This window comes from Diadema antillarum, unplaced genomic scaffold, assembly GCF_040938485.1.
Source record: "Diadema antillarum isolate AM-2024a unplaced genomic scaffold, OU_Dant_1.0 scf00000063, whole genome shotgun sequence".
NCBI classification, from domain to species: Eukaryota; Metazoa; Echinodermata; class Echinoidea; order Diadematoida; family Diadematidae; genus Diadema; species Diadema antillarum.
Window position 1 is genome coordinate 2,575,526 of NW_027270952.1, and position 22,282 is coordinate 2,597,807.

Genomic DNA, 22,282 nt, shown 5'->3' on the forward strand with positions numbered 1-22,282 from the left:
ACGCCAAAAGAAGAAGAAGAGGGGGAGGAGCGAGGAGAAGGAGGAGGAGGAGCTGGAATTCTAACTGGCTGTATAGGCCTAATAATGATATTCTCTATTTTAGAAATTATTTCTACACTAGAGAATATTTGAGAGAGGGGTGAAAAAGTTGTCTCCCTCTACAAGCTGTAGTCTTTTTCAGAGATGCATGAAGGAATTCCACTTTTGGCATTAAGTTTTGTGCCTATGATGATCGGGGTTCGACGCCGCCTTTGAACTCTGAAGATTATTTTGAACTCTAGTGACATGATGTTAGGTATTTCACTTTGTGTATACTTTATTTTTAATGAAATAAGATTTTATCTAATGATAAAACACAGGGCTGCCAACCTTGAGTGAGAGTTTGGAGTGATCGAGACACTGTTAGGGAGAGAGTGACCAAACCTGGTCTTGTACTCAAACGACGGTGGTGGCGGGGGCTGGGGGATGTGGAATGGGAGTGTTTTCCCGATCCCCCTCCCCCTTCCGACTTGAGCCGGGAGCTTTGACAATCTTACATTTTAACATGGAGCCTCTGGTGCATACTTCAGTAAAAGATTTCACACATGCATAGAGAGTGTGTCTGTGGGAAAATCTCGAAAGTTTGGGCTTGGAACTTTTTATCAAAAGTACGGATTATCAGGGATTGGTGAAATATGTCTATCTGAAGGTATCTGTTTGAGGGGTTTAGCGTGAAAATTCTTTCATCGGAGTGATCGAGACATTTAAAATTTGGTGAGTTGCGTTAGTCATTTGCGTACGGTGAAAGTTGTGGCACCTTAAACCGATTTTACATTTCCGATTAATGCCGACACTGGTAAAAATGACGTAGAATCTTCACTGCTTAATAGGGCCTATCTGGCCTAATAGGATCGATAAGTCAGATGATGATCTGAACATTTATTGTCTGTTCATTCATTAAAACAGAAATTTGATTTCACTGGTTGACGTATAAATGACGAAACAATCATACCATACATAAACACAGACATAAATTCATACATTGTATGATTAAGACCATCATCATTAATTTTAAATCATATTTTAAAACACACTATTGAAACCTATATAACCTGCAACCCAATTACCGACTTTACCCTCCTTATTATAGAATAACCACAATTTGATGCATATGTTATCATATACACACAGTAGTTTAAACATAGGTATTGTGTGTGTTTTCTGTCTCTGCAATCCAACATCCTTAAAGAGAAAAAAATCCAGAAAACACGAATTACTCTTCACTTAAAACTTGCTCCTACAACAACTAACATTAAAATCTAACACACTCCCATCACTCCTTACACAAAATACAATTACTATTTCATCAACAGAATATATTTACTGAAAATTATACAATAACAAATGACAACTATGTTCATCATTAACATAAATAAAACATACAAATGTTCATTCGGGCTATTTTGATTTTCATCTCATCGATGTTTCCGCAATTTATATTCGCGCATGATTAAAAGTAATTTCCATATTGAATACAATCATCTTCCCGCATACATAATCATCCTTAGTCATTCGAGTGAATGAATTGCGCAATGAGATATGAGCCAATCATCTTCCTATTATCTGTGAGGCAAATCCAGTTTGATACATACAACTTGTACTTCAGATAATTTTGAGTAGCATCATACATGGGGTTGCGAAAGTAATAATGTGACTTCATCTCTTGAACCTCCTTGATCATAACAAGGATTGATTTAGTTGTTTGGCGATCGAGCTCTCCCCGCATAGGTAATGTAATAAGGCACTTTAACCTTGACAATAATACACGTAATTCTGTTGGCCCAACAATTATTAATTGTAAGCCTATATACCAACACCACAATATTCGTCTGAAGGCCAACATGGCCAATGCATCAGAGAGATCGCATGAGCGCGAAGAATAGTCTGACAGTAGCTCTATGATTTTACTAGACTATGTACTTATTAATACACTCAGCACAAAAAGAAAGAAAGTAAACACTTTTTCGAGGTCATATTTTTCATAGAAGATTTTTATGAAAATCAATGTATTATATACCATATAAAAGGTAATTTAATTTGCTATTAAGCTCATAGGTTAATTAAAAAGAAAACTTTACGCATGAGTGAGCACAATCGTTTTTGTCCTCCAAGGCACAAAATCAAAAATGGCAAAATTTGACATGTTCTCTTTCATTTGCAAATGCCCTTCACGATAACATTGACAACAAAAGACCAGTTTAACACAACGAGAGACATGAAAGGAATAGGAAAAATAAGTTTCTGTTCTCTTTATCTCTTTATTACCTCTAAGAAAAACAAGGTGGGAAACTAAAGGGGAAAATAAGAATTTTCTGTCAAGATATGGGCTGGAGCTGGTTCCACTGTACTTGGGCTACTGGACAGGCTACAGAGAAAAGCCCTTCGCCTCCTAAGAATTGATGACCCCATCAAAGTTGGAATTTATCCACTGGAGCATCGGAGAAATGTGGCATCTCTTTGTACCTTCTACCGCCACTTCTTCTTGAGACCGTCCCTTGAGCTGTCTGGAGTTCTATACTCCCCCATTGGTCTCCAATGTTCGATTGACACGCTCTTCTACTGCAACTGCTCACTCCTACAGAGTTACTGTACCAAAGTCAAACACGTATCTCCATATCAGTCTTCCTGTATACCAAGGATGACTCGGCTGTGGAACTCAGTTCTCATCAACATATTTCCTCTAGCTCCAAACATGGACAGATTTAAGAATTGTGTTAATTCGTATTTAATTAGTTTGTTGTAAGAAATAATGATTTTTGTTATTTTGTATATGCATACAGTGTATAAGTTATTTTGATTATGGTCTACAATTTGGTAATCTGGGGCCACCTTCCATCATATTATCATGGTAACATCAGGTCCCCCCCCCCCCAAAAAAAAAAAAAATAAATAAATAAATAAATAAAACTTCAAATGACATGGGGAATAAAAAGCATAAAGATGGTTAAATGAACAGAATTTCTTTCTTTATTTCTTTTATTTTACTTTTTCTTTACTGTTTGATTGCTTAACAGACAGCGTTCATGAAATTCATTGTATGAATTATTAATACAAGAAGTTTATTAAAACGGTACCACTTATCAATAGGCAAATTGTTCAATAATAATCCACATCAAAATATCCTGCTACCTTAAACAAGAGGGGCCAATTCATGTCAGTAAAACACGCAGAAACATGCATCAAATTGCACCATTTACTACATCAAAATGCAAAAAGTTCTCTCCGTGGGAGGGGGGGGGGGGGGACACGGGACATGCCTGTACAGTGACGGAACAATCGTTAATGGGCCATTAACGATCGTCCCGTCACTGTACAGGCATGCTAACCTGGAACATAGAACTGCACATTACGTGAATATGAGACCATTCTGAAGCAAATAATTTTCACACAACAATAGATAATATACTTTTCAATGAATCCCACAAGGAATGGAACAATCATCCCCAGCATTCCCACTGATTCCCACTGATCAGTTACTAGCCATCCCCTTTGAAACATAGACCTCGTTTACAGTGCGAGGCTCGGCCGTGGCCGAGCCCGCCTTCATTTCAGTGTAAACGCGCAAAAGGCCAAATGCGGGGCCAAAATTGGCCGCGCATTTGGCCACGCTCTGGAGGTGGTATCGACCGCGGCTCGGTTGCGGCCGAGCCCGGCCTTTTCTCAGTGTATAAACAAGGAAAAGTAGAAATTACGCGGTGCGTAATATATGTCCCCGCCGGAAGTAGCATTGTGTAGCCAATGTACAATACAGGTCGAATATCAAGGTCAAAGGTCAAAGGTCAAAGAAGTCAAAGGTCAAAATTCTGTGTAGAATTTTTGAATTTTTTGCCATCACATAAAGCAAACGGAATCGAAATCGGGTTAGAAATGGCGAAGGAGTAGCATTTTGTAGCAAAATGTACCATACAGGTCAAAAATCAAGGTCAAAGGTCAAAATTCTGTGTAGAAGTTTTGAAGCCCTCACCTATAGTGCCATCACATGAAGCAAACGGAATCGAAATCGGGTTAGAAATGGCGAAGGAGTAGCATTTTGAAGCAAAATGTACCATATAGGTCAAAGGTCAAGGTCAAAGGTCACAACTGAAACTCTGTGTAGAAGTTTCAAAGCTCCCATGTAGTGCTATCATATAAAGCAAACAGAATCAAAATTGGCTCATAAATGACAGAGAAGTAGCAAATTGAACATTTTGATCACACACGGACGCACACATTCACAGACGGACGGACGGACGGACGGACACATGGACACACGGACACACACACGTACGGAGCCCGTTTCATAGTCCCCTGCTCGAACTCGTTCGGCGGGGACAAAAACGCAAACTGGGCCAAATGTGCAGCCAATTTTAGTCTGGCTTCCAAACCCTCTGCCCGTACAATTTCGTTATTCAGGATATTAACCCCCTCAACGTCGAAAACTAGTATAGTTTAAGGTGGTTTTGTCCTGCAAAGGATTTTTCCTTCGGCAAAGGCCTTTGCCCGAACGGCGACTTTGTCGCCACGGAATCCAGTTGGCAAAGGGTCTGAAAACCAGACTATACCAAATTGCGTTTGTTTACAAGCAGAGCGCCACTACTACAAAATATCAGGGGCGGCGCAGCCGTGGGGGCCGTGGGGGCTCGGGCCCCCACACTTTTTGTGCACCATACAAAGGAATACATAAGGTGTCATCACTTTGGGCCCCCACACTTTTTTAAACCCGGAAGTACGTAAGAGGCACTACAATGGGAGAGGAGAGAATGAGCTGAGGACCTTTTTTTTTTTTTTTTTTTTGCTTGTCAGCTGAAGAAACTCGGAAGTGGACGGGGACGGGGAGAGATGAGCTGAGGACCATTTTTTTTTGCTTTTTTTTTTTGCTTGTTAGCTCATGAAACCCGGAAGTGGGCCCCCACACTTTTGAAAACAGTGCGCCGGCCCTGAATATTGGCAGGGGGGTGTTTCATAACGCTGTTCGTAAAGTTATGAACGACTTACGAGCGACTGGTGATCAGTTCTTGTGCTGAATTGTGGACATTCTGATAAGTATAGCACATCAGAACTGATCACCAGTCGCTCGTAAGTTGTTCGTAACTTTACGAACAGCTTTATGAAACACCCCCCTGGTATGAATTAAAAGCGCGGCCGAGCCCGGCAGAGTAAACGGACAAAATTGCGGGGCTCAGCCGCGGCTCGGCCCAGCTCCGCACTGTAAACAGGGTCTATTATGTCGTCATAAGTATCAATGGTTTTTCGTCGAAAAATGTGTGTCAAAGTGCTCTCGACATCAATTTCTTAGACCACTGTGTAAATCACGTCCACCAAAAGACTTGGGTTTTTCACAAAGATCCACTTAATTCTGATGGAGTTCGACTTAAACGGCACTCATGCAGTTTAATCGTCGCATAATCTCTCAATAGAGATTGTCTTGACTCATTTCGCCTATGCTCTCCCATTTTCGGGCATGGGTCATTCATGTATTTGTGCGGTTCATTTAGCTCGGAGTTCGTGGGTGCTGGCCTGGGTATTTTGCAAAACTGCCTGTAATGGAATTGAAATCATGTTTTCTTTTTATCAAAAAAAAATTTAAAAAATGGGTGCTGTTGAATCACCCAATTTTCCGAAACTTTTTAACAGTCCAAAACACACTAGACACACACACACACACACACACACACACACACACACACACACACACACACACACACACACACACAAACACACACACAAAGTTGGAAACCTGCAGCCCCATCTAAACCAAAAGTGTACCATCTCTTTAAGACAAGAGAGACCTATTGAATCTAGCCCTAACCAGAGTATTGCAAGTTTACCTTCCACACATTCTTGCAATCTATGTGTATTATCTAAGAGGAATATTGCAAACTTGGGGTGGTCCCCAGGGTGCCCATTGTCACATTTGTGATAATACCTGTCTAGTTTGTAGAAAGACTGACCATGCACAGAGACTCCAACCCCAAGCACCTTCTGATCTGGAGATTCTCCCGCCCGAAACCCCTAGCAAACGGGAGACTCCAAGTTGATGTGTGCGAAGCGCGAAGTTCCTATGGTTCTAGATGCTCTCTGGTGCTATCTAAGGCTTATTTTTTCAACATACGATAGCAATAAGTAAGAAATCCTTTCCACCGCGAGACGCAGTGCCAGGACGGGAGAAATCAAATCTCAAGCGGGAGAACGGGAGATTTTGCAAAAATGGGGTTTCGGCGGGAGATCTCCCGTCGAAAACGGGAGAGTTGGAGTCTCTGCATGCATATCCAAAAGGAAGATAAAATGTGAAACTGGCTCCAAATTAAGCAGCGACCCCAAGCGGGCCACCCCTGGATCTGACGTAAACAACCTTGTAAGAATGCTCACTGATGTGTTTACTTTGAGCATTTTGTCATGTATATGACTCTTGTTTGTTTGTTTTTTCTTCTTTTTTTTCTTTCCATGACTCCTTAACTTGGGAGGCTTTGGGGTCCCCCTGGGTGCATGGGGGCAAGGTGCTCATTTGCACAGACGTTAGTGTTCATTCTAAATGATAATACAGTATCTACTTGTACCAAGTTTGGTAACAAATTTGATCTATTCAAGTTAATGATAAAAATGTGAAAGTTGGTCCCACTTTGGTCTCCCCACCAAACAAGGGCACCCCTTGATTTGAACTGAACAAACTTGAAGCACTCACATCACACTTATCAACAGAATTATCACTCTATAGGCCCACTTCTCTGGTTTTATGCTGCAAGGGGGTGGGGGGCAGGGCAAGTGGGCCATGGCGCCCATTTGTACAAATACATGTACATGTATAATATTCTATCACCCTCGTCATGATACCTGCCAAGTTTGGTGACAATTTGAAAATGAATTTTCAAGAAGTCAAAGCTGAAGTAACAGTTCACTGGAGCCTTTGGCTCAGGTGGAGCTGAAGAGCACATTAAAACATTGTTTGTTTATTTTGAAAGGTAAAAGTGGTGGCTACCATGCATATATGTGTACCGATGTTCATTTGTTGGCTTCCTCAGTCATATCACTCAAAGCATGTGCATATATACAAACACACACACACGCACACAAACAAACACACAAACAAAAACCAAACATTTGAACAAGGTTATCTCTACAAGGTACATGCTTGCATTTGCCTTTATTTCCAGACACCTTACTGACGATATGAAAAGAACACAGACATCACAATGAGCATCACAATGAATACTACCTAGAAAAAAAAAGAATCCACAGAGGGCATCCTGTACAGAGAAATTAAAACCTCCATTTCTCATAGATTTGAAATCAAATGTTAAGTCATTAATGCTTTAATGCCCCAGTTTTCATGAAGACTGAACAAGGTCTGAGGCATGCAAAAGTTATTATTGTCATTAATATTTTTAACTACAAACCCTAAGAGATGTGAAGAAGTTTGTCAGTTTTCTTTTGATTTTGTTTCCAAGCATGACCAATTTAAACCAAAATGTATGTTTGTACTGTACATAATTCAGTGATTCAACTGCTCCTCTGCTCACATCAAGCAGGCACTGTCCTTCATTTATGTCAGCTAGGAGTGACTATCACTTTGGTCACCTCTACTACCATTCACTTTGTCCATTGGTTTTGAAAGTTAACCCCACAAGGGTATTAAATTCTGGCATATGCACAGCCACATGTACAGACAATATTCATAAGCCCCCAGAAATTAAGCCTTGACCAATATGTTGCTCTCAGTTCCTTTAGGTACAATGAACAATATGTAGATTGTTTCCATGGTAAGAGCCACTCCAAACATTTTCAGCACATGAACTGAAACAATGGTACATCTCAATTTTTTTGCTGTTAAATCCTTTGTGGCATCAAAGCATCACGCTGTAGATAACTGCAATAAAAAATCATTTCACCTACAGGGAGTTTGTAAAACAGGAGACAATGTATTTCAGTGAAGCAATCATGAATAATACTAATAAAATCAATTCTTCACGAATTTTCCTGCAGGGACGACAGGAAAGATGGAATAAGAGGGGCGAATATAATTAGAAATATGTTATAGCCCTGATTCTGACAATTCTTCATCAAAACCATTAAGCAGACATCACAGAAAAGTTCCCTTTTGGAGGAGCATATGTTTAAAAGCAAAATAAATTAGCATATTGGCATTTTTCATTCACGAAGAAGAAAGAATTATTAAATCACAATCCATCCACAGGTGAGGCTTGATTAATCTATTCCCTTTCTAACATGCTCAAATAATCTTATATACAAAGTTAAGATATTATTTACAGCGCATACTCAAAACACTCATCACATATGTATAAAGTGCCTGAGCTTTATATTAACAAATACAGCAAACAAGATATTCATTTTTAATTCACTGAAATACCTGATAAAGGGTTGCAAGATAATGGACTTTGACTCTTAAGGCTACACCCATATATATCACAAGGGTTTGTATTGCATCAAAATATGATACACATTATAATCTCTTTCCTGTTCCCCTCTGTGTGGTTGAATTCCGAAATATTTGGATAGCCTGTGTATGTTGTGAAATGCTTTTTGATTGGGATACTAGTGGTTAAAAGCAAAAGCATGTTTTACATTCATGTCTACATCTGGTTACTTGTTCATTATGTGCATAATACATACACTTCACCAGTATACAAACTCAACGTTTTTAAGCACATCTTGGATTTTGTCACAAAAATAGTTGCAACCATTTTATTTCACACTAACCATGTGTAGTAAGACAAAAAAAAAAAAAAAAAAAATGGACAACAACCAAAACCTGAAACACTTGCAACTGATCTACTAAGCTGATAATGCAAAACTGCATTCACTGTACGTTGCTATCATTCCTCAAGGTTTCTATTATGAACTGAGATCCTAGTCTAGCAGCAGGCTGTGGTCACTGTCGCATTGGTTGTTGGAGGTGATCCTGCCTTCTGCAGTGACTGCAGCATCTGCTGGCAGCTCTGCATGCCACGCTTGTCACCAACCTTCTCCAGGGAGCGCACCGCGTCGTTCAGGAGGTTCTTACGCTCTACCTGGTCAGCTGGCATGGCGGAGTAGAGGTAACAGCTCTTAACCAGCAGTGACTGGGCGCGGTCCCGCTCAGTCGTGGGAGCCTCCTCACGCTCTGCATGACAAATAATATAAATCCAATGACAACTATGAATGGAATGTGAACGGTTCGGTTGAACAGTACAGGAAATTTTTAATGAAGAGCACTCAACCATCAAAGAAATGTCCCCAGGCTCTAACCATGACAGCAATTACTCCTCTGAGAGTAAGAGTGAATAACGTTTTTCATGCACTTTAAGTCAATCATAATATCAATCCATTTGGGCAAATTCCATGTTTATTAGGAAGCTCGATCAGGCTCAAGGTAGTATCAAATGTCAACAGTAAGCAAGACTGGAGATTAACCACATGCATTTTAAATGTAAAGTTCTCACATCTGACTTTACAGTACAGAATAGTAGATACATGCCTCGTGTGTCATTGCTTGTATTTGTGGCATACATACTCAAGTCTATCATATGCAACTTGCTTCAGCAAAACCAACACCTAATTACTACAATTTGACACCATTTAAGCATGACATGTACAATACTCACCTCTCTGCTTGGGATCTGTGACCCTTTTCCTCAGGTTTCGGTCAAGGAGAACCTGAGTGCGGACAGGGTTGGCACCTGCCATCAGGCGTGCTACCGCTTCGTAGAGAGTGACCTTCGAGCTGACATGTGGGAAGTTGCTGGCCAGCTTGCGAAGGGAGTTCAGATCCTGCTGGAAGGCAGAGAGCTCTGCCTTGGGGGAGAGAGTGGAGCTGGAACCCTGGCGTCGCTGCCAGATGGTGGACCGTGTCGAGAGGAGCCAGTCAACCACTAGCAGTTGGACCAACTGAGGAAATAAGATAACACAATAGTTGTTAATCATAGCTACATGTACTCGTCTGTTAGCTAATCACCAAAGCTGATGAGTAATACGGAGCAACTAACCGAAGCATGACAAGCCCCAAAATACACATGCATACAAACAGCAATCCTCACTTTAAATAGTATGCAGCAATGTCCACACACTAATGCTGCTGCAAAGAATTGTCATGCCTACATTGTGCAAGTCTGCTCTTGAAGGGTATTTCCTCTACATACACCTTCCTCATACTCCCCCCTCCCACCGCCCCCACCCCCCATTCTTACAAATGACACCTTTAACCCTAACTAGGCCGGGCTTTTTTGGGTGTTCTGTGGCCGGGGAGGGGTTGAAATTTGGCACATGCATTACCTGTGGCGTAATCTACCAAACTATACAAAAAGAAATGGAAATTTTCGTCATAATAATTAATTATGCTAATATATGCATAAAATCATACATTTTGCTCTAAATCAGAATTTAAAGCTCCTAGAATCCTAATTTTTGGTGAAAACATTCTTTGTAGCATTCCGAACAATGTACTTCAAAAAAATTCGGTATTCAAATCAATTTCTTATGTATTTTACTGTTTTATGAATTTCTTATGTATTTCTGTGTTTTTTCGACCTTTTGTTTTATCAATTTTTTTCCGCAAAATTTAAGACAGAAACTATTTCAAGCATAATTATGCTAAAATTAATTAGTGTCAGCCTATGAAAGTGAAAATAATCATATCTTCATGAATAAGAAGAGAAAACTCCATTTGCATAGACTTATACACAAAATCACGTTTTTGAGCCATTTTCGGTCTGACAGGCATGTATAAAACGTCATGCAGCATCGTAACGGTATGCTCGATTTTCGCTAAAATGGTGTCAAAAGATGCGCGAGACTTGAAAGTAAAAAGTTAGTGAACGGCGTGGTCAAAAAAGTTCATGCGGCGGAGTAGTCGCGAAAAATGTCGAGGGGGGGTTGATTCAACCCCCCCCCCCCCCCCCCCCCCCCCCCCCCCCGCCTTTTTAGGGTTAAAGGGATGGTACAGTATTGGTGGAGATGAGAATTGGGCTTTTAACTTTTTGCAAGATACCAAGAAAACACTTATAATATAGTACAGAGCATACAATTTTAAGAGGAATTCAAAGTTTATTTGATGAAAATCGAGTTTGGAATGACTGAAACATCCACACACAAAGTAAAACAAAGCGATCGTAATAAAGTGTGGGTCCCACACTTTATTAGAATCGCTCTTTTTTGGATATCTCAGCCATTTCAAAACCAACTTTCATCAAATAAACGTTGAATTCCTCATAGAATTACATGTTCTTTCATATTTCATAAGAGGTTCCTCATTATCTCACAAAAAAATGTTAGAAACCTGAAATTAGTTCTCAACCAAAACTGTACGATCCCTAGTCTTATGGCATGCCATTCTAACTACAGTCAAACCTGCCTTAGCGGCCACCTGTCTATAGCGGCCACCTGTCTATAGCGGCCATGGCAAAATCCCCCCGAGAGAAAAGCCCTGTTAAAGACCCTGTGTATAGCGGCCACCTCTCTAACGCGGCCAGCGGCCACAAATTTTGTTTCCCGCGGGAGATATTAACCTGTCTATAGCGGCCAAAAACCCAATGGAGCCGTAGCCAAGCCGATAATTCAGCGTATTTTTCTGTTTGGTAGCCGTGCGAGCAACGTTCAGTGATCGCCACCGCTGCATTCATCCCTCATTCAGTCATAATAATGCACGATTCTTCACGACAATAAACATGCTACTGTGCAACAATTTCATATACACCGGCATGATTAAATGCATGAAACACACGATTATGCATACGTACACACATACACTGTATATGTACATGTAAGGATACAACGATGATACATGTACATGTAAGCAATGCACTCAAAGTTGGAGTACCTGTCTATAGCGGCCACCTGTCTATAACGGCCACTTTTTCCGTCTCCCTTGGGTGGCCGCTATAGACAGGTTTGACTGTATATTAAAAGGAAGACTGCTTTCACAGTCCGGGTCTCCTTCAAGTTTAATCTGTAGTAAAAGCTGACCTGAGAGACAAGCTACAAGATATAGATCTCCAGTCGACTGTTGCTATCTTCCTTCAGTTGCAGCTCCTGCCTCTGTGTTGCACTGCAGATGCACTGCATTAGCAGTACGTGCATGCAATGCAACTACAATGCACCACAGCGACAAGTAGTTTGGACAGTCTGATGCGCTGACCCTCTGTGGCTGTTTCATGACTGGCTTCCTCCAGTGTCCACACCAGTTTCCTCCAGTGTCCACATCAATTTCTTTCAGTGATCCACCCAACTACCCTCAATCATAAATCAAACCACTGGTAGAAACAATCTGTGATGCTTGACTTACTAAACAACTCTACAATTTTTCCATTTATTTCATTGCATTTGGATACTCTAAACTCCTGGTGTACTTCTAAAAATCAAACTCCCCAACTCATGCATCAATTTTCATGAAGTTTTTTTTTTCCCCCTTGTCTAATTCATCTTAAATATTTGATGATGTTTCCTACAAAGGTGCAAAGGGTGGGGCAACTGCAAGGACTTACCATGATGGATTCCTGGCTCTCTCCTGGATGGCAACTGTCCATGCTGCGAACCAGGTTGTCACTAGCAAGGTCCAACATCCTTGGGCACTCTTCGGGCACTCTGTTTGGTGCGGCAGCCAGGAGAGCACGGCGAGCCTTGTAGGCTTGGAGGGCAGCCAGGGGGAAGCTGTGGAATGAGTGGAAAACAAATTAAGAGATTGATAAATACTTAGGTCTGCTATGCTCACGATATTCAAGGCTATCAAATATCCCTCTCTTGCTTTCTCTGTCATATATATATATACATATATATAGCTTATAACAAAAAAAAAAATGAACACCACTATCTTTCCAGCATGGACTGAAACTTTTGTTTGAATATTATTCACAAACACTGCCTTTTTACACCTGCTGAGCAAACGTAATCTCCAAGAAGAAATTTACACAAGACTGTCATGAAACTACAGTCTCGGGTACTGACAATTAACTTAACATACATACTGAATGGAGAGTGGGTTGGGGAGAGGAAAATGGGGAGTGAAAATAATCCTGTAATAGTCATCATGCTTGTCTCTCCAACAGAAACATTTGTCATTCACAGCTATCTTACCCCTCATGCTCAAGCTCTGGTGGGGGAGAGTCTACACAGGCAAAGTAGTCTTCCGCCTTCTCCTCCTCCCCGATCTGCCAATAAGCCGCCACAAAGAGGAGGTTGATCCACCAGCGGGCAAGAGGGTCATGATCTGAAAACAAAGAGAACAAAGATATTATTCTTCAATCAACCATATACTACCCAAGAGTCATCCTCGAAGGTACATGCACCACTTTCCAGTCAATTCACTTAAAATCCATGCAATGGTTTCAGCAAATAGCAGCTCACATCAAAGATGCTTACCATTTCTTGCTTGCAGGTTTGAGCTCATATCGATGTTCGGCTGGTGGTAGTTGGTAGCTTCCTCAAGAGAGATGTTCAGGCAGTTCAGCAACATGAGGAAGTCATGGTTCTTGCCACTGTTGAGAAAAATTGAAGCATAAAGAGTGACTCCAAGCTGAGTGAGGAATGAGGATAGGGATTTGCATTGCCCTGACTAAGCAGAGAATTTTCAATTTGACTTTGTTCATTATTACCACATTGAGAACTTGCATTACCTGTGGTCCATTTACTATGTTGTTTTACCCTGTTCACTTCCTTTACAGGCTAACTACATTTTCTCCTTCCTTTCTTTATTTCTTTCTTAATTTCACATAAGAACCTGATTTTCTGTTTCAAGCTTACAAACAAGATAATCAGTCAGGGTAACATTTTTTTCAACTATATCCTATTGATCATGAGAGCATACATATGAACTGTGCAAGGCAGGAGAGAAACAATGTTATGAAACAATATGACATAATTGCCAGGATTGTCAACTTGCCCATTCATCCTCCGTACTGTATCAGGTGTAAGTTTAAAAAAAATATAAAAAAATATAAAAAAACTTCAGGCAAGATTAAGTTCCTGTCAAAGCAAATCTTCTCGTACATCAGTAAGGCTCGCTGCACCTATGACCATAAGAATTCTTGAAGACAAGAGTTTCTCCTCTCTCTCCAAAGAATTGTCATCTGTGATTGCTTTCTCGCTCATAATGAGTTCATGTAACTCCTTCGAGACAAATCACGAAGTAATTTCACGAAGATTTTCCTGATATAGGACAGAAAGACAATTTTTCTGCGCAAAAAATCCTCGTGTATCACACGAATCCCAATGCGCTGAACATAGTGATGTCTGCACATGTGCATAAGCGGAATCTCACATGAATTCACGAAGCGAGAATTACGAAATAAAATATACATAACAAAAGTAGAAGCAGTCAGCTCAATATTTTCAGGTTACTAGGAGACAGGAAGATTGTATATACCTCTTTCTCTTCTTCTGAGCATCATCTCCATCCTCCGGGCTCTGTGTTAGGATCCCCTTCAGAATGCTGTGAATCATTTTCTCTCTCAGATGCTGAGCTACAATTACCAGGGGGTTTCCTGTACCAACACAGAGAACAAATCACATAATTAACTGTCACCACTGCTTCCATACACACAGAAGTACACATCAGAGATTCTTATATCACACAAGAGGAGGGTTGTTGCAAAATCATTCGAATAATAATTGCTGCCATCATACAACGTGTACATAATTAGGTGGGCATCACCATAAAATATGACACCAAACTTCTGCATCTACTTCTTACTTAGATTGTGATATGTTTTGTATGTTTCAATTCCTGGACAAGCATAATTCTATCACTTCCAGACACACAGTTTCATAGCCTAATGTTGCACCTTTACCAATTCCGGCAGAACTAAAAATCAGTGAAGTTTTGGAAGCTTAACCTGAAACATGCAATAATTCAGAGAGACACAGATAAGAGTCAAGTAAGAGAAACATCTCTTTGACTTACGTTTCTCAGACACAGATGTGAAGAAACTCGGACCCTGCCAAGATGTAGGAACTGTTGTGTCAAGCTTGAAGTGCTGGCTGAAGGCAGGCAAGGTCCAGCTAAGAACGGCTGGGCTTGGGCCCTTTGTCAGCAAGCGGCGAACCCTGTAGAATGCCGGTGACTGCACACAGAGAGGAGAGAAGTTTAAATTTTGTTTTCTTATTTTTCTAAGATTTCATAAGGCACTTGAATTGTGAGTCTTTGGGTAGGTATAAAACTCTGGACACATATTACTGCTACCTTCAGACAACTTAATAAGGAGCAAACAATACTAATCTCCAACTCTGATCACTCTGCAACACAAGGCGCACTGTGTTTATCATCATAGCATGTTCTATTTATAAGGGGCAAAAATTGGTGTTGGCCACAGCCAACCACAAAAGGAGCAGTGGATAATTTCCTCATCAGATTTAGAGATTACCACTATAACTACTAAAGTTGCCAGCTACAGATTAATAAGAAACCAGATTTCTACAAATTGTTACATAGTCATAAAATATAGTTACCAATATCTACTATTAGTTTTTTCTTTTCTTTTCTGTTTTTTGAGGTGTAGACAATCAACAATTTTTAGAATACTTCAGTATTACTGTTTAGCATCAAACAGTTCATCATATGCATTAAGATGAAAGAGATACAACACACCATGCGAGAGACAGTCCAACCAACATAGGACCTACAGCCAGCCGTGGTCTCACACACAAAGATATTCCATGCACTGAAAAGGCTATATGGCATATACACATAGTGAACTTACAGCTAGCCACTGCAAACTCTTAGGGCAGCGTGTCCTGATGAGGACCCCGACAGTGGCATAGATCTCGGCCAGCTTGGTATGGGTCATGGCTTCCCTCGCCCTCTCTCCGTGGTTGATACTACAAAGTCCCATGTAGAATGCCCTCGGCACTCCAAGAGAGAAGTTTCCTGAGAAAGGGGACAACGTTTGAAAGGGAATTACAAGGAATGCTATCAGAACTGAAATTGATGAAGTCAAGCTAAATGGCATCACAGTTGAACATAAACCTGACACAGAAACTACTGAGGCAAAGTGACATCATATCTAGTCGCTTTATGATCCCATTGTTTTGGTTTGTTTCATTTTGCGTGTGTGTTTTTTTTAAAGGGTGTGTGTGTGGCGGGGGGGGGGGGGGGGGGGGGGGGGGGGGGGGGGCTTAATGAAGATGACCAATTAGAATGTTTAAAGGACTTTAGGGGTAGGCAGTACTCACCAGTCAGGAAAAGCTGAAGGATCTTGTGGTATGTGAGAGCAATGTCCTTTGCCAGAGTCTCTGGAGTAGGGGGCTTTCCATTCCCATCTCTGCTCTTTGAGGAGGAAGATCGCATCCCAATACCACGCCCCTTGAAGAGGATGTTGAGTGGTAGGCAGAGAAGGTTCCAGATGAAGGAGGCATAGTACTCCAAGCTGGTGAGGGGATGGTTGCGTCCCAACACACCAAAGCAGTGGAAGAGCTGGTTGAGAGCTTGGGCTATGTTTCCCTATTGAGAGGAAGGTCAACAGTGAAATTACACATGATGCATAGCCATAGGCAGCTCAAAAGAACCATCTGTATCTTTTTAGACCAAAATAACTCAATTCAAATTATACAATGTCCTCTCACAATTTTACATCCAAGCCAGGGCAAGGCTTTTCTTTTTAATTCTCATTCTGTAGTTCTCGTTCATTCTGTTGCTTAGTTGTGGCTGCACCAGCAAACAGAGAGTGTACCTCATTTTCCAATGTACAGGGGAATCCTATTATAACGAGGTTGTCAGGTCTGCCTAATTTACCTAATTACTGTAAAACAAGGTATATTTGAATAATGGCATGATTTTTTTTTTTTTTGCATTTTTTCAGAGGCTAACATATATTCCCAGAGGTTAACATATATTCCCAGAGGCTAACATATATTCCCAGAGGCTAACACATAAAGGTTAGCTGGGACCTGACAATCTACTCCTTAAAGTATACTTTCATAGAATTCCACCTTGCTATAATGAGACTTCCCTGTATAACCTAAATACTGGCTATTCACAACTTACTCTTGAGATCTCAAGATCCGCCTGAGTTCTGAAGCGGAAGTAAGCTGTGCCGTCAATGGAAAGACTCTTGGAGGTCTTGTCACCATAGAGCATTGTGATGAGGACGGTTGCCACGACAGCGCCATTGACCAGCCAGATTAGCAGCGTGGGTATCAGCTGCCAGAAGAAAAATGCTGAGGCATCTTCTGATCCAACTGGAGTGTGACAGAGCAAATCATTGAAAAACATTCATTTATTCATTTTATCCGTCTACCGACCACTCTCAAATTTCACCTCTACTGCACATTAAAGGGTGAGTACAGTTCTGGTTGAGGTGAGGATTTAGCTTTTAACGTTTTGCAATATATTCAGAAACCACTCTATGAGACATCAAAAGAGCATGCAATTCTAAGGGGTATCATAAGTTTATTTGATGAAAATCGGTTTTGAAATGGCCGAGATATCCAAAAAGAATGTGAAACAAAGAGATCCTAATAAAAGGCGTGGCCTGTCACCTTTTATCATCATCAATATTTTGGATATCTCAGCCATTTGAAAACCAATTTTCATCAAATAAACGCCGAATCCTTCTTAAAATTACACGCTCTTTCATATTTCATAAGAGGTTTCTCATTATCTCACTTAGGAATGTTAAACACATGAATCCCCACCACAACCAGTACTGTACAGTCCCTTTAATGGCTTGGAGCAGTTTGCTCCAGAGGAGTTTTTCTACTTGGTTGATGTATATATTCACAGAGAAGCAGAAGAATGTTTTTTAAAAGTAATGGAAAACAATGCATATTTGCTTCTCCCATTCCTTACTTGATATTTGGGAACAGCTTCAGGTCTCTTGGAGAAACTAGGACCCTTGAACCACAGCCCTGTTCCTACACAATACTTGTTTAAATACTGCTGCTGCTTATGCTGTCAAATCATGAACTACATTAAAAGCTTTACAGGTATTTCCCATTAATGAAAACAGTAATGATTAATGACCCCTCAGCTTTTTACAAATACATATACATCTGCTTGTACAGCAGGTACACTAACTGCCAAGAAAGGGGACAAATATCCTTTTTCATTTCAATTACTCACTTTCAAAAACTTACTCAGTCTTTTCAGAGTACCCTCTCACTCTAGCAAATAGCTTTAGAATAAAGATTACACGATGTCAATGTGTGACTTTTACAATCACTGTTAACAACTTACGAGAATATTGACAAATCCTCTTACCATCCATGAGCTTTCTGCCACCACCATTCATCCCACCAGAGTGGCCACTCCCGCTGGAGGAGCTACCAAAGACGTAACTCTCGAACCCCTTGTTGATGAGGAATCCGAACGGGTTGAAGGCCAGTATGGAGAACATGAAGACGCACAGCACCAGGCGGGTTCGGTCCAACAAACCTGTGGGGCCTAGCGTGTGCGCTGGGCTGGGCGGGGGGACATGTCCATCTCCTTGGGGAGGGCAAGGACTCAGGGTAAGGTGAATCAGGGTCGCTGCAAGACTGGCTGCTATGGTCCGGAGAGTCGGTGAAGGATGATGGAGGTGTAAGTGGGTCTTTGACATCTGGAACTGTTGGGGATCAATAAGGTAAATTGTCAACTTGGGAAGCTCTCACTTTACCAGGCATTATATGAAAGGGGTGAGTGATATGTATTCAGTGCAACTTTCCATTCACATATAGAAGCAGAAACAACTGTGCAAAGTGTTGATGAGAAAGACTCCTTACCAGCAGTTGTCGTCCCTTTCAACTTGTCAAGTTCCATCTTCAGGTTGAAGTTCTCCTGCTTCAAAGTGTGCACCATCTTCCTCAGTCCCACCAGATGATCAATTGCCTTTTGCAATGTGTGAGACTTTGACACCTTCAACAGTGGAAAAAAAATAAAAATACAAAATTGGACATATGCTCCATTGTAAAACCATGATTACATTCTACATGCAGCACAAACCTGAATTTAAATACAAAACTGATTATTCTAGGCATTTATCAACTGATTCTATTTTCTATGCACATCTGTAGATACATATCCAGCTTTTCTCAACAGTCAACAAAGACAGTATTTTTTTTAAATGCAAAATGTGGTTATGCCTCTACAAAATTCTAGACCTGAAATCCATTATGAATCTGCATTATGACTGTGCTCCTAAAAAGAATAACTTCAAACCACATTGAGCATACTTCAAAATTTTCAAGTTTAAATATATGGTGGCTGACTTTTAATCTATTGAAAAAATAATGAATGATATCAATTTGCTTTTCTTTTGGTGACAAGATGCAGCATTACTACCTTTTTGTTCTCCTTGAACAGCATGACTTTGAGGTCCTCTATCCTGCCATTGATGCTACGACGGTACCGCTGCTCAATAGCATTGTGGGCCTTGCGTTTCTCTGGCTTCTTCACGATCTGGATGCCGTTTGAGGTTGGAGAAGAGGAGAGGGGTGCAATGGGGATCTTGGACATCGGGGAGGAGGTTGTTGTGGTCTCCGTTGCTGAACCCGTTGCTGTGACGCCAGTAGAACCAACGATGGCGACACTCCCATTCTGAGATGTCTGGATCACCAACTGGAGAGACATAAGTTGGGTATATAAGCAACGAGAGTGGTGGCATTACATATCCTCACCATAGTTTCTACTTCTGTAAAACATAATTAATGGTTGCCTGAGAGTATTCATTTTTTCCTTTATACTGAGAACTGTAGAGTATAAACATAAGATTACTGATGTCTTGAAACTGGGATGCCCTTATTCGACAATTGGTTTTTATTGGAATAATATTTGACACACATTTTCAAATTGTAAATATACTTCGCAAAAGTTGTCTCTTTAACACCCTTTTGTCCTAGGAAATGTGTCAAAACAAAATCAGACGAGTGAAATTACACAAGTCAACAAACCAGTTTGGTTGTTTACAAACTGACATGCTCAATGCAAAGGACACCCTACCACCTCCCCCACACACACACCTTCATATTCTTGAACCACACTGATTCAAATCAATTCTTGCCTTACCTGTGGCACAGTCGTAACTACAGGCTTTGGCTGCTCCTGTTTGATCACCTGCATGCTGGGCATGGCTGAACTGGGAACTGTCACAGGGAACACCTTCTGCTGTACCGTAGTGGTCTGCTGCTGTTGCTGCTGCTGTTGCTGCAACTGGGCTGGCTTCTGTGGCTGCAACTGAGCCTGAGGTTGTTGCTGAATGGCAGCCTATAAAAAATTAGAAAATATCATGGTTATGACATGCTGGAAACATTGTTTTCAGAAACCTATACCCCTCTTTCAGTCTACCTTGATGTCAAAATATGTTTTGACTGGCATCCAGGCATTAATGAAAACTAAAAGTTTGTAATATGACATATGGATCAAAAATGCAAATATCAGCACATCACACATCACAGAAATCACTAAAGCTCCTAGGTGAAGTCTGATAGATGCAATGAATCACAGCAGACTTGCTTTATAATGGACTGCTGGATCAGATCAGTACTTGTAGGCAGCTGTATGATTTAATTTCAGGAGAATCACCTGCAGTGCAGGCACGAGCAGCTGTGCTTGTTGCTGTGCCTGTTGCTGTTGCTGTTGCTGCTGCTGTTGTTGCTGCATCTGAAGGATGACTGCAAGCTGTGCCAGGGTCTTGTTCTGTAGCTGCTTCTGCTGCTCCTTCTGAACCAGCTGCTGGATCACCTCACTGGCTGTGGTGGCTCTCATGGGGGCTGCAGTGCCCACCACCTGTGAAGTGGTGACAACTTGGGGTGCAGCGACAACCTGTGGTGTCGCTGCAACTTGCGTGGTCGCTGGTGCTGACACATTGCTGGATGTTATCTGTAAACAACATGTATCAATGAAATGGTAATATGAACTGTACATTGCTTTGTGCTTCCATCTCTTTCAACGATTTAGAAACATGGCAATTTGTAGAAAAGTGAACATACATTGTACATGTAGATGAATCTGGATTTTCTTTCCCTGGGTAACACAATATCATACACTGTTAATGGCTCCATCAAGAATGAGTTTCACCAAGCAAATATCTGTAGAAGAGTAAGTTCTACAAATTCCATAATTCATTATATTTTTAGGGGTGCAAATTGCAGTAAACATGAATCTAACAATAACATGCTCACCTGAGAAACACATACACAGCAAAAAAAAAAAAAAAAAAAAATAGTTTGGAATACAAAATATAATCAGTCCCTGAGCAAGGAACAGGAGACCACTTTTCAAATATGGCAGGGATTAAAATACTTGGCTATCACAATAAATCACAATCTTGATACAGACATAGTGGTCATATTCAATATCACAGGAGTATTTCCAGACAATGGTGATAACAAGAGTGTATTGAACATTTTCCAAGAATGAGAACGTATTAAGAAGCTTCCCATAATAGACTGACTGACAGAAGAGGAGATAAAAAAATCTAGCAGCTTTATGTGTGTTTCTCCAAGTTTGGAAAGTTTGAAACTTTTTGAGACAGTTGGCCACAATGGGAAATATGAACAAAAGTAAACATACATTGCATACTTTGCAATGTACAGTATGCTGGTATGTATCTACACTGTCTAATGTCATCTTCTGTGCGTTTTGCTATTTAATGTACATATGTGACCCGCTACAACAAAATGATCCTAAAGTCGGGCGAGGTCGATTATTTGAAAATTACATGACACAATTCCCTAATCTTTCTGCTTTAAATTGATATACTACACGTCTTATAAAAATAATCGGCTGCGGAGATATCGATGTTTAAATGAGAGCATGTCAAGACGTCTGGGAAATCACTGTTTCGAGAAAAGCGCCCTAAAAGTTCTCCTTGCGACGCAATCACAATCAAGAGACACGCAAGTCAGTATTCACCTCCGGATAATAGAAGTTAAGCCCTAGCAACTCCCGAAATGCTCATTCAAACACAGCGTCGGCGGTCTCCTCACCGACCAATCAGTGACCAGGATGTCAGGAGAAGCGGCTGGGCATAGCGCAACCCGCCCGCACGCACCAGTCGACTGGGCAGTGTGCGAGCTTCACGCTTCGGTCAGCGGCAAGCAGCAAACTGACCAATGGGATCACTGGTCGTTGTTAGGGGCGGAGCCTATGTGTGGCGCTCAATCCAAATGTGCGAACCAGTTTCTGCTTCGTTGAAACGCCAAAAAAACATGGCCCAGAAAAACGCTATTTTTTGGTCTTTCCTCTCATCATTTTGCTTCAAAATTTCGACAGATGATAGAAGACATGTCAGAATCTAATAATAAGTCAAATTCAGAAAATCGTAAGTTTTGACCAATTTTGATGCTCTAACTTCAAACTCGATTT

At 40.9% G+C, this 22,282-nt stretch overlaps 1 protein-coding gene across 1 annotated transcript in view; it reads right to left on the reverse strand.

The window, feature by feature from the left end:
* Nucleotides 1–7,132: 7,132 nt before the first annotated feature.
* Nucleotides 7,133–22,282, reverse strand: part of LOC139716290 (sterol regulatory element-binding protein 1-like) — a 31,614-nt gene continuing 16,464 nt past the window's right edge. The window contains 16 exon segments of the mRNA XM_071627855.1: nt 7,133–9,136; nt 9,618–9,900; nt 12,492–12,657; nt 13,081–13,213; nt 13,366–13,481; nt 14,369–14,486; nt 14,906–15,065; nt 15,702–15,868; nt 16,174–16,441; nt 16,985–17,178; nt 18,200–18,432; nt 18,434–18,542; nt 18,700–18,832; nt 19,259–19,534; nt 19,982–20,179; nt 20,498–20,794. Coding sequence (XP_071483956.1) covers nt 8,889–9,136; nt 9,618–9,900; nt 12,492–12,657; nt 13,081–13,213; nt 13,366–13,481; nt 14,369–14,486; nt 14,906–15,065; nt 15,702–15,868; nt 16,174–16,441; nt 16,985–17,178; nt 18,200–18,432; nt 18,434–18,542; nt 18,700–18,832; nt 19,259–19,534; nt 19,982–20,179; nt 20,498–20,794 — 3,099 coding nt within the window. The 3' untranslated portion in view covers nt 7,133–8,888.